Source organism: Pristiophorus japonicus, chromosome 6, assembly GCF_044704955.1.
Source record: "Pristiophorus japonicus isolate sPriJap1 chromosome 6, sPriJap1.hap1, whole genome shotgun sequence".
NCBI classification, from domain to species: Eukaryota; Metazoa; Chordata; class Chondrichthyes; family Pristiophoridae; genus Pristiophorus; species Pristiophorus japonicus.
In genome coordinates, this window is record NC_091982.1 from 253,622,048 (window position 1) to 253,635,176 (window position 13,129).

Sequence of the window (13,129 nt, forward strand, 5' to 3'; positions counted from 1 at the left end):
GCCTTTATTGCAAGGGGGGATGGAGTATAAAAGCAGTGAAGTCCTGCTACAACTGTACAGGGTATTGGTGAGGCCACACCTAGAGTACTGCATACAGATTTGGTCTCCGTATTTAAGGAAGGATATACTTGCATTGGAGGCTGTTCAGAGAAGGTTCACTAGGTTGATTCCAGAGATGAGGGGGTTGACTTATGAAGATAGGTTGAATAGGTTGGGCCTATACACATTGGTGTTCAGAAGAATGAGAGGTGATCTTATCGAAACATATAAGATAATGAGGGGGCTTGACAAGGTGGATGCAGAGAGGATATTTCCACTCCTAGGGGAAACTAAAACTAGGGGACATTTGAAACTGACATGAGGAGGAATTTCTTCTGAGGGTTGTAAATCTATGAAATTCTCTGTCTCAAAGAGCTGTGGAGGCTGGGTCATTGAATATATTTGGCAGAGATAGACAGATTTTTGAGCGATAAGGGAGTAAAGGGTTATGAGGAGCGGGCAGAGAAGTGGAGCTGAGTCCATGATCAGATCAGCCACGATATTGAATGGCGAAGCAGGCTTGAGGAGTCAAATGGCCTACTCCACCTATTTCTTTCGTTCTTATTTTCTTAAATAATAATTAGCTTTTTTATTTTTCCTACCAAAGTGATAACTTCATATTTTCCCACATTATATTCCATCTGCCAAATTTTTGCCCACTCACTTAGCCAGTCTATATCCCTTTGCAGATTCTTTGTGTCCTCCTCACAATTTGCTTTCCCACCCATCTTTGTATCATTCGCAAATTTGGCTACATTACACTCAGTCCCTTCATCCAAGTCATTAATATAAATTGTAAATAATTGAAGCCCCAGCACCGATCCCTGCGGCACCCCAGTAGTTATAGTTTGCCAACCTGAAAATGTCCTATTCATCCCAACTCTCTGTTTTCTGTTAGTTAGCCAATCCAGTATCCATGCTAATATATTACCCCCAACCCCGTGAGCTCTTAGCTTGTGCAGTAGCCTTTTATGTGGCACCTTATCGAATGCCTTCTAGAAATCCAAATACGCTACATCTACTGGAACCCCTTTATCCACCCTTCTCATTACATCCTCAAAGAACTCTAGCAAACATGATTTCCCTTTCGTAAAACCATGCTGACTCTGCTTGATTGTATTATGATTTTCTAAATATCCTACTTTCTTAATAATGGACTCCAGCATTTTCCCAATGACGAATGTTAGGCTAACCGGTCTATAGTTTCCTGCTTTCTCTCTCCCTCCTTTCTTAAATAGGGACGTTACATTTGTGGTTTTCCAGTCTGCTGAAACCTCTCCAGAATCCAGGGAATTTTGGTAGATTACAACCAATGCATCCGCTATCTCTGCAGCCACCTCTTTTTAAGGATGCAGGCCATCAGGTCCAGGGAACTTGTCCACCTTTAGTCCTATTAGTTTGCCGGGTACTTTTTCTCTAGTCATAGTGATTGTTTTAAGTTCCTCCCCCCACTATAAGCTCCTTGATTACTTACTATTATTGGGATGCTTTTAGTGTCTTCTTCCATAAAGACCGATACAACATATTTGTTCAAAGTCTCTGCCATTTCTCTGTTTCCCATGATTAATTTCCCAGTCTCATCTTCTGAGGGACCAACGTTTACTTTAGCTACTCTCATCCTTTTTATATACCTGTAGAAGCTCTTACTATCTGTTCTTATATTTATTGCTAGTTTACTCTCATAATCTATCTTCTCTCTCTATTATTTATTTAGTCGTCATTTGCTGGTTTAAAAAAATTACCCAATCCTCTGGCTTACCACTAATCTTTGCAACATTGTATGCCTTTGTTTTCGATTTGATATCATACCACGAATGGTTCATCCTTCTTATAGAGTCCTTCTCACTGGAATATATCTTTGCTGAGAGTAATGAAATATCTCCTTAAATGTTTGCCACTGTTTATCTACCGTCTTAGCCTTTAATCTATTTTCCCAGTCCACTTTAGCCAACTCTGTCTTCATACCTTTGTAATTGCCTTTATTTAAGTTCAGGACACTAGCTTCTCACCCAAGTTTCTCACCCTCAAACTGAATTTGAAATTCTAACATGCTATGATCACTCTTCCCTAGAGGATCCTTTACTCGGCGATCATTGATTAATCCTGTCTCATTACATATTACAAGATCTAAAATACCCTGCTCCCTGGTTGGTTCCACAATGTATTGTTCCAAGAAACCATCTCGAATACACTCTATGATCTCGTTCTCAAGGCTACTTTTGCCAATTTGATTTCTCCAATCTATATGAAGAATAAAATCGCCCATAAAATAAAAACAAGCCACCATTATTTCTTGATTTATACTCTGTCCTACAGTATAGCTACTGTTTGGGGGCCTGTAGACCACTCCCACCAGTGACTTCTTTCCCTTTAATATTCTTATCTCCACCCAAACTGATTCTACATCTTGATCTTCTGAGCCAATATCATTTCTCATTACTGCACTGATCTCGTCCTTTATTAACAGAGCTACCCCACCTCCTTTTTCTTTCTGCCTAACCTTCCAAAATGGCAGATACCCCTGAATATTCAGCTCCCAGTCTAGGTTACCTTGCAATCATGTCTCTGTAATGGTTATCAGATCATACCCATTTGTATCTATTTGTGCCGTCAATTCATCTATTTTATTACGAATGCTGCATGCATTCAGATAAAGAGCTTTTAATTTTGTCTTTTTACCATTTTTCCCTACTCTGACTCTACTTTCTGAAACACTCGTATGTTTATACATTCTGTCCCTTCCTGTCACGCTCTGGTTATCATTACCCCCATTGCTATTCTGCACTATTGCTTTCTCCTTGCTCTTTGACTTTTTTAATTTCCCCTCACCTGAACCCTCTCCCACGATTTAGTTTAAAGCCCTCTCTACAGCCCTAGCTATTCGATTCGCCAGGACACTAGTTCCAGCATGGTCTAAGTGAAACCCATCCCAATGGAACAGCTCCCTCTTACCCCAGTACTGGTGCCAGTGCCCCATGAACCAAAACCCATTTCTCCCACACCAGTCCTTGAGCCACATGTTTAACTCTGGTCTTATTTACCCTATGCAAAGCTCAGGTAGTAATCCAGAGATTATTACCTTTGTGGCTCTGCTTTTTAATTTAGTCCCTAGTTGCTCATACTCCCCCAGCAGAACCTCTTTGTTTGTCCTACCTATGTCGTTGGGGTATCTACGTGGACCACAACAACTAGATCTTCCCCCTCCCACTCCAAGTTCCTCTCCAGATCCTGGCACCGGGCAGGCAACACAGCCTTCGGGACCCCCACTCTCGGCTTCAGAGAACAGTATCTATCCCCCTCATGGTACTGTCCCCTACCACTACCACATTCCTTTTTACTCCCCCCAAGTTGTTTGTAATTATTATTTGACAGTTATTATTGGATCTGCTTCAGATTGTGCATTGCAGATCATCGTAACTTCCTGCGTTTATAAAAAAAAAAAATTTTCCTCTCCCCTCTGAAATCTTTAGTCTGTGTTCAATGGTTGCCCGTTTGTATTTCAGGTGTCCAACACTGAGCATTTTTCAAGCTGTTTCTCTGGCTTTGTTTCCCACAGGAAGCATAGTGGGGAGAAACCGTACGTTTGCGACCGCTGTGGTCAGCGCTTCGCACAGGCCAGCACGCTGACGTACCACGTCCGGCGACACACGGGAGAGAAACCCTATATCTGTGACACGTGTGGGAAGGCATTCGCTGTCTCCAGCTCACTCATCACACATGCGCGGAAGCACACAGGTAAGGTCTGCTCGCTGCGTGGCTCCACATCAACACCAGCTTAAAAGGCAAATTCTATAACTTTGTTATAAAATTAGACTCGGTGCTAATTTAATTGGATTGATCTGCTGTTCACGGTAACCAAAGAAGTTGATCCCTCACAGATTAATCCCACACTTCCCCAACTCTCGGACAGCCAGTATTACTTCTCTTATTAGTAGATATTTGATACCTTTTAATTTAATACTCGGAACGGTAGCCGAGTGGTTATGTTACTGGACCTGGACTAATGATCCGGAGACCACAGTTCAAATCCCACTATGGCAGTTGGGGGAATTTAAATTCAGTTAAATAAATCTGGAATAAAAAAACTCGGTGACCATGAAACTATTGGATTGTCGTAAAAACCTATCTGGTTCACTAATGTCCTTTAGGGAAGGAAATCTGCCGTCCTTACCCGGTCTGGGCCTGTATGTGACTCCAGACCCACAGCAACGTGGTTGACTCTTAACTGCCCTCTGAAATGGCCCAGCGAGACACTCAGTTGTACACAACCGCTACAAGAAACAGTAACAATAAAACAGGACAGACCACCCAGCATCGACCTCGGCACTGGCTACGGACACGATAATGGCACACCCAGCCAAGTCCACCCTGCGAAGTCCTCCTCACCAACATCTGGGGACTTGTGCCAAAATTGGGAGAGCTATCCCACAGACTTAACAATCAACAGCCTGACATAGTCATACTCACAGAATTATACCTTTCAGACAATGTCCCAAATTTTTTCCATAACCATCCCTGGCTATGGACTGATGCACCAGAGGTGGTGACACAGTGGTGTACAGTCGGGAAGGAGTGGGCCTGGGAGTCCTCAACATTGACTCCAGACCCCATGAAGTCTCATGGCTTCAGGTCAAGCATGGGCAGGGAAACCTCCTGCTGATTACCACCTACCGCCCTCCCTCAGCTGATGAATTAGTACTCCTCCATGTTGAGCCCCACTTGGAAGAAACAGTGAGGATAGCAAGGGCACAGAATGTACTCTGGGTGGGGGCTTCAATGTCAATCACCAAGAGTGGCTCGGTTGCACCACTACTGACCGAGTTGGCCGAGCCCTGAAGGACATAGCTACCAGACTGGGCCTGCAGCAGGTGGTGAAAGAACCAGCACGAGGGAAAAACCTACTTGACCAATCTACCTGTTGCAGATACATCAATCCATGACAGTATTGGTAGCAGTGACCACCCTCACACTCCTTGTGGAGACGAAGTCCTGTCTTCACACTGAGGACACCCTCCACCCTACCACCGTTCTAAATGATTCAGAACAGATCTAGCAGTTCAAACTGGGCATCCATGATGTGCTGTGGGCCATCAGCAGCAGCAGAATTTTATTCCACATCAATCTGTAACCTCATGGCCCGGCATATCCCTCACTCTACCATTACCATCAAGCCAGGGGACCAACCCTGGTTCAATGAGGAGTGTAGAAGAGCATGCCAGGAGCAGCACCAGGCGTACCTAAAACTGAGGTGCCAACCTGGGGAAGCTACAACACAGGGCTACATGCATGCTAAGCAGCAGAAGCAGCATGTTATAAACAGGGCTAAGTGATCTCACAACCAACGGATCAGATCAAAGCTTTGCAGTCCTGCCACATCCAGTCATGAATGGTGGTGGACCATTAAACAACTAACAGGAGGAGGAGGCTCCATGAATATCCCATCCTCAATGATGGCGGAACACAGCATATGAGTGCATAAGACAAAGCGAAGCGTTTGCAACCATCTTCAGCCAGAAGTGCTGAGTGGATGATCCATATCGGCCTCCTCCTGAGGTCCCAACCATTACAGAAGCCAGTCTTCAGCCAATTCGATTCATTCCACATGTTATCAAGAAATGGCTGAGCGCACTGGATACAGCAAAGGCTATGGGCCCCGACAACATCCCGGCTGTTGTGCTGAAGACTTGTGCTCCAGAACTCGCCTCTAGCCAAGCTGTTCCAGTACAGCTACAACACTGGCATCTATCTGACAATTTTTTTTTATTCGTTCATGAGATGTGGGCGTCACTGACAAGGCCAGCATTTATTGTCCATCCCTAATTGCCCTTGAGAAGGTGGTGGTGAGCCGCCGCCTTGAACCGCTGCAGTCCCTGTGGTGAAGGTGCTCCCACAGTGCTGTTAGGGAGGGAGTTCTAAGATTTTGACCCAGCGACAATGAAGGATTGGCGCTATATTTCCAAGTCAGGATGATGTTTAACTTGGAGGGGAAGTTGCAGGTGCTGCCGAAGAAGCCTTGGCGAGTTGCGGCAGTGTATCTTGTAGATGGTACACACTGCAGCCACGGTGCTCCGGTGGTGGGGGGAGTGAATGTTTAAGGTGGCGGATGGGGTGCCAATCAAGCGGGCTGCTTTGTCCTGGATGGTGTCGAGCTTCTTGTGTTGTGGGAGCTGCATTCAACCAGGCAAGTAGAGAGTATTCCATCACACTCCTGACTTGTGCCTTGTAGATGGTGGAAAGACTTTGGGGAGTCAAGAGGTGAGACACTTGCCACAGAATACCCAGCCTCTGACCTGCTCTTGTTGCCACATATTTATGTGGCTGGTCCAGTTAAGTTTCTGGTTCATGGTGACCCCCAGGATGTTGATGGTGGTGGATTCCGCGATGGCAATACCGTTGAATGTCAAAGGCAGGTGGTTAAACTCTCTCTTGTTGGAGATAGTCATTGCCTGGCACTTATGTGCTGCGAATGTTACATAAGAAACAGGAGCAGGAGTAGGCCATACAGTCCCTCGAGCCTGCTCTGGCATTTAATACGATCATGGCTGATCCGATTATGGACTCGGGTCCACTTCTCCATAACTCCTTATTCCCTTATCTGTTAAGAAACTGTCTATTTCTGTCTTAAATTTATTCAATGTCCCAGCTTCCACAGCTCTCTGAGGCAGCGAGTTCCACAGATTTACAACCTCTGAGAGAAGAAATTCCTCCTCATCTCGGTTTTAAATGTGCGGCCTCTTATTCTAAGATTATGCCCTCTAGTTCTAGTCTACCCTATCAGTGGAAACATCATCTCTGCATCTACCTTGCCAAGTCCCCTCATGATCTTACACGTTTCGATAAGATCCCCTGAATTCCAATGAGTAGTGCCCCAATTTACTCAACCTTTCCTCATAAGTCAATCCCCTCATCTCCGTAATCAACCAAGTGGATGTGGTGTATTTGGACTTTCAAAAGGCTTTCAGAATGGCAGGCAGTGACTAGTGGAGTGCTGCAGGGCTCAGTGCTGGGACCCCAACGCTTTACAATATATATTAATGATTTAGATGATGGAATTGAGTGTAATAACTCCGAGTTTGCTGATGACACTAAACTGGGTGGCGGTGTGAGCTGTGAGGAGGACGCTAAGAGGCTGCAGGGTGACTTGAACAGGTTAGGTGAGTGGGCAAATGCATGGCAGATGCAGTATAATGTGGATAAATGTGAGGTTATCCACTTTGGAGGCAAAAACACGAAGGCAGAATATTATCTAAATGGCGGCAGATTAGGAAAAGGGGAGGTGCAACGAAACCTGGATGTCATGGTACATCAGTCATTGCAAGTTGGCATGCAGGTACAGCAGGTGGTGAAGAAGGCATCATCATCATAGACAGTCCCTCGGAATCGAGGAAGACTTGCTTCCACTCCCAAAGTGAGTTCTTTGATGGCTGAACAGTCCGATACAAGAGCCACAGACCATGTTACAGGTGGGACAGACATTCGTCGAGGGAAGGGGTCGGTGGGGCTGGTTTGCCGCGCACTCCTTCCGCTGCCTGCACTTGGCCTCTTCGAGTCTCAACGCCCTCCCGGATGGACTTTCTCCAACTCGGGCGGTCTCCGGCCAGGGTCTCCCAGGTGCCAGTGGTGATGTCGCACTTTACCAGAGAGGCTTTGAGGGTGTCCTTATAACGTTTCCGCTGTCCTCCTTTGGCTCGTTTACCATGAAGGAGCTCCGCATAAAGCATTTGCTTCGGGAGTCTCGTATCTGGCATGCGAACTATGTGGCCTGCCCAGCGAAGCTGATCGAGTGTGGTCTGTGCTTCAATACTGGGGATATTAGCCTGGTCGAGGACATTGATGTTGGTGTGCCTGTCCTCCCAGGGGATTTGCAGGATCTTGCGGAGACATCGTTGGTGATATATCCAGCGACTTGAGGTGCCTTCTATACATCGTCCATGCCTCGGATCCACACAGGAGGGAGGGTATTACTACAGCCCTGTAGATCATGAGCTTGGTGGTAGATTTGAGGGCCTGGTCTTCAAACACTCTTTTCCTCAGATGACCGAAGGCTGCACTGGCGCACTGGAGGCGATGTTGAACCTCCGTATCAATGTCTGCCTTTGTTGATAAGAGGCTCCCGAGATATGGGAAATGGTCCACGTTGTCGAGGGCCACACCGTGAATCTTGATGATTGGAGAGCAGTGCTGTGTGGCGGTGACAGGTTGGTGGAGGGCCTTTGTCTTACGGATGTTACGCTTAAGGCCCATGCTTTCGTATACCTCAGTCAATACATTGACTATATCCTGAATGTGCGCAGACACAGGCGTCGTCTGCATACTGCAATTCAATAACAGAGGTTGGGGTGACTTGGACCTAGCCTGGAGGTAGCGTAGGTTAAACAGCTTCCCACTGGTTCTGTAGTTTAGTTCCACTCCAGCGAGGATCTTGTTGATTGTGAGGTGGAGCACACCAGCGAGGAAGATTGAGAAGAGGGTTGGAGCGATGACGCAGCCCTGTTTGACCCCGGTCTGGACGTTAATTGGGTCTGTAATGGATCCGTTGGTAAGGATCACGGCCTGCATGTCATTGTGAAGCAGGAGAAGGATGTTGACAAACTTTTGGGGGTATCCGAAACGGAGGAGGACGATCCATAGACCCTCACGGTTGACAGTGTCAAAGGACTTTGTAAGATCGAAAAAGGCCATGTATAAGGGCTGGTGCTGCTCCCTGCATTTTTCCTGCAGCTGTCGCGCTGCAAAGATCATGTCTGTTGTGCCCCGTAGGGGACGAAATCCGCATTGTGATTCTGGGAGGAGCTCCTCGGCCTCAGGGAGAAGTCGACTGAGGAGAAATCTAGTGACAACCTTCCCAGTGGCTGATAGCAGGGAGATTCCCCTGTAGTTGCCGCAGTCGGACTTGTCCCCTTTTTTGAAAAATGGTCACGATCACTGTATCTCTGAGATCTCCCGGCATGCTCTCCTCCCTCCAGATGAGAGAGATGAGGTCATGTATCCGCGCCAACAGCGCCTCTCCACCATATTTTAGCGCCTCAGCAGGGATTCCATCCGCACCCTTAGCCTTGTTATTCTTCAGCTGTTTTATGGCTTTGTCTACCTCGTGCATTGCTGGAGTTTCACTGAGTTGGTGGCAGGTTGCATGCTGCGGGATGGAGTCGAGAACACTCGAATCAAAGGCAGAGTCTCAATTGAGAAGATCTTCAAAGTGCTCCTTCCATCGGGCCCTGACAGCCTCGGTGTCCTTGATGAGTGTTTCCCTGTTCTTGGCCAGGAGTGGGATGGGGCCTTGGGAGTTTGGACCGTAGGTGGCCTTGACTGCAGTGAAGAATCCTCTCACATCATGGCTGTCGGCCAGTTGTTGTATCTCCTGTGCTTTTTCCATTCACCACCTGTTCTTTAGGTCCCGGGTTTTTTGTTGGACCTGAGCCTTGAGCCGTCTGTAATGTTGTTTCGCAGCTCCTGAATTGGGTTGTTGCTTGAGGCTCAGAAATGCTTTGCGTTTGCGATCTATTAGTTCTTCGATCTCCTGATCATTTTCAGCAAACCAGTCCTGATGTTTTCTGGTTGAGTGACCAAGTGTCTCCTCACAGGCACTGGTTATAGAGGCCTGGAGGGCAGACCAAGCGCTATGGGCATTCAGCATCTCAAGCTCATTAGGCAAGCCAGATTGGCTGTGAGGCGCTGGCTGTATAGGGCTCTCTTAGCTGGGTCTCTAAGTGCCCGGCATTAACTTTTTTGCGGAACTGCTTCTGCTGTCCCCTCTGCTTTGGGGCAATGTTAATGTTGATGATGGATCAGATTAGGCGGTGATCCATCCAGCAATCGTCCGCTCCTGTCATGGCGCGGGTGATGCGCACATCCTTGCGATCCCTGGCTTGGACGATGACATAGTCGAGCAGGTGCCAGTGTTTGGAGCGAGGGTGTTGCCACGATGCCTTGTATTTGTCCCTCTGGCGGAACAGGATGTTGGTGATGAAGAGTTCATGTTCTAGACATTTTGTCACGAGTAGGGTACCACTGCATTTGGCTTTCCCTACTCCCTCTCTGCCAATCACACCTCCCCAGAGGGCTGTGTCTTTGCTGACCCTGGCATTAAAATCACCCAGGAGCATCAATTTGTCGCCCGTGGGGATGCGGGACAAGGATGTCTCGAGGTTGGAATAAAAACCCTCTTTAGCCTCATCCGTTGCATGGAGTGTAGGGGCGTACGCACTGATGACTGACGCATTGGTTCCGGGATAGGGTAATACGGAGAGTCATGAGGCGTTCGTTAATCACACATGTGGAGTCTTTGAGGCAGTTGACCAGCTCATTCTTGACGGCAAAGCTGACTCCATGAAGGCAGCGTTCTGCCTCTGGTTTCCCTTTTCAGAAGAAGGTGTAACTTCCACCATGTTCCTTCAACTGACCTTCCCCTGCCCGCCGGGTCTCGCTTAGGGCGGCGATGTCAATGTCAAAAAGTTTGAGTTCACGGGCAACTATTGCGGTGCGGCGTTCCGGCCTGTCGCTATTGGAGTTGTCCATGAGGGTCCTGACGTTCCGGGTCCCGAACTTCATATTAGCGAAGTGGAAGATGCCTGTGCGTGAGTTCTTTTAACGTGGGATGGCCGCTGCACACCGGCAACCACACGGGCTTAGCTGAGCAAGGTCTTGGTCCAGTGGCAAGGGAGGTCCAAGACAACTGGAGACCAGGCACAGCTCTATAAGTCTAATTGCCTACGGTGAAGTGTTGGCCACAAGCTCGGCGCCGGGTAGCGTCATTGATGGTAGATGGCCCGAGGCTTGGCTGGGGGGCAGGCTTTAGGAAGGTGACTTCCAAAGTTATTTTAAAAGTTAAAAGTTGATAAAGATTCCCAATTTGTTTAAAAAGTTTCTAAGAGTTGTTAAAAAGTCGAAGATGTAAATCAATAATAGATTATAAAAGTTTCCCCAACTTAAAAAGTTTCTCGAAGTTGTTAAAAAGTCAAAAATGTAGATTAATAATAGATATTTAAAAGTATTTTGATTAAGAATCTAAAATGTGAGTTTTAAAAGTTCTCCCAAATTGTTTAAATGAGTTTAAAGGTTGATTAAAAGTTTAAAAATTAATTAAAAGTTGGTTGGGAGTATAACACGTTGGGTTGAACACCGCCGGCTCGGTCCCTTCTGTCGTTTCAACGCCGGCCAGGAGTCCCTTCACCGGTTCAACAGGGACAGGCGTGGGCAGGTATGGAGTCCTTTCGGCCCGGGATGGGCTCCACCAGTGCAGAGTCCTTTTGCCCCGGGGGCAAATGGTATGAAGGCAAATGGTATGATGGCCTTCATAGCTAGGGGATTTGAGTATAGGAGCAGGGAGATCTTACTGCAGTTGTGCAGGGCCTTGGTGCGCCCACACCTGGAATATTGTGTTCAGTTTTGGTCTCCTAATCTGAGGAAGGACGTTCTTGCTATTGAGGTAGTGCAGCGAAGGTTCACCAGACTGATTTCTGGGATGGCAGGACTGACGTATGAGGAGAGACTGGATTGGGCCTGTATTCACTGGAGTTTAGAAGGATGAGAGGGGATCTCACAGAAACATATAAAATTCTGACGAGACTGGACAGGTTAGATGCAGGAAGAATGTTCCCGATATTGGGGAAGTCCGGAACCACAGTCTAAGGATAAGGGGGAAGCCATTTAGGACTGAGATGAGGAGAAACTTCTTCACTCAGAGAGTTGTTAACCTGTGGAATTCCCTGCCGCAGAGAATTGTTGATGCCAGTTCATTGGATATATTCAAGAGGGAGTTAGATATGGCCCTTACGGCTAAAGGCATCAAGGGGTATGGAGAGAAAGCAGGAAAGGGGTACTGAGGTGAATGATCAGCCATGATATTGAATGGTGATGTAGGCTTGAAGGGCCGAATGGCCTACTCCTGCACCTATTTTCTATGTTTCTCTGAACTGCCAACAAAGCAAGTATATCCTTTCTTAAATATGGAAACCAAAACTGTACGCAGTATTCCAGGTGTGGCCTCACCAATACCTTGTACCTTGCTTTTACACTCGATCCCTTTTGCAATAAAGGCCAAGATTCCATTGGCCTTCCTAATCACTTGCTGTACCTGCATACTAACCTTTTGTGTTTCATGCACAAGTACCCCCAGGTCCCGCTGTACTGCAGCACTTTGCAATTTTTCTCCATTTAAATAATAACTTGCTCTTTGAGTTTTTCTGCCAAAGTGCATAATCTCACACCTTCCAACATTATACTCCATCTGCCAAATGTTACTTGCCAATTATCAACCCAAGCCTGAATGTTGACCAGGTCTTGCTGCGTGGTAGTATAGACTGCTCCATTATCTGAGGAGTTGTGAATGGTACTGAGCAATGTGCAGTCATCCCCACTTTTGACCATATGATGGAGCGAAGGTCATTGATGAAGCAGATGAAGATGGTTGGGCCTAGGACACTGCCCTGAGAAACTCCTGCAGCAATGTCCTGGGGCTGAGATGATTGACCTCCAACCAGCACAACCATCTTCCTTTGTGCTAGGTATGACTCCAGCCAGTGGAGAGTTTTCTCCCTGATTCCCATTGATTTCAGATTTACTCGGGCACCTTGATGTCTCACTCAGTTAAATGCTGCCTTGAAGTCAAGGGCAGTCATTCTCGCCTCACCTCTGGAATTCAGCTCTTTTGTCTATGTTTGGACCAAGGCGGTAATGAGGTCTGGAGCCGAGTGGTCCTGACAGAACATAAACTGGGCATCGGTGAGCAGATTATTGGTAAGTGCCACTCGATAGCACTGTCAGTGACACCTTCCATCACTTTGCTGATGATTGAGAGTAGACTGATGGGGCGGTAATTGGCTGGATTGGATTTGTACTGGTTTTGGTGGACAGGATATACCTGGGCAGTTTTCCACATTGTTGGGTAGATGCCAGTGTTTAGCTGTGCTGGAACAGCTTGGCTAGAGGCGCGGCTAAGTCTGGAGCACAAGTCTTTAGCATGACAGCCAGGATGTTGTCAGTACCAGAGCCTTTGCTGTATCCAGTGCGCTCAGCTGCTTCCTGATATCATGTGGAGTGAATCAAATTGGGTGAAGACTGGCTTCTGTGTTGGTGGGGACCTCAGGAT

General features: G+C 47.0%; 1 protein-coding gene across 2 annotated transcripts in view; it reads left to right on the plus strand.

Moving 5' to 3' along the window:
- LOC139266041 (myoneurin-like) overlaps window positions 1-13,129 on the plus strand; it is a 56,964-nt gene that overhangs the window by 29,280 nt on the left and 14,555 nt on the right. For both annotated transcript variants that reach the window (XM_070883840.1, XM_070883841.1), the window contains exon 5: window positions 3,596-3,774. In XM_070883840.1, coding sequence (XP_070739941.1) covers window positions 3,596-3,774 — 179 coding nt within the window. The remainder of the gene's footprint in view (window positions 1-3,595; window positions 3,775-13,129) is intronic.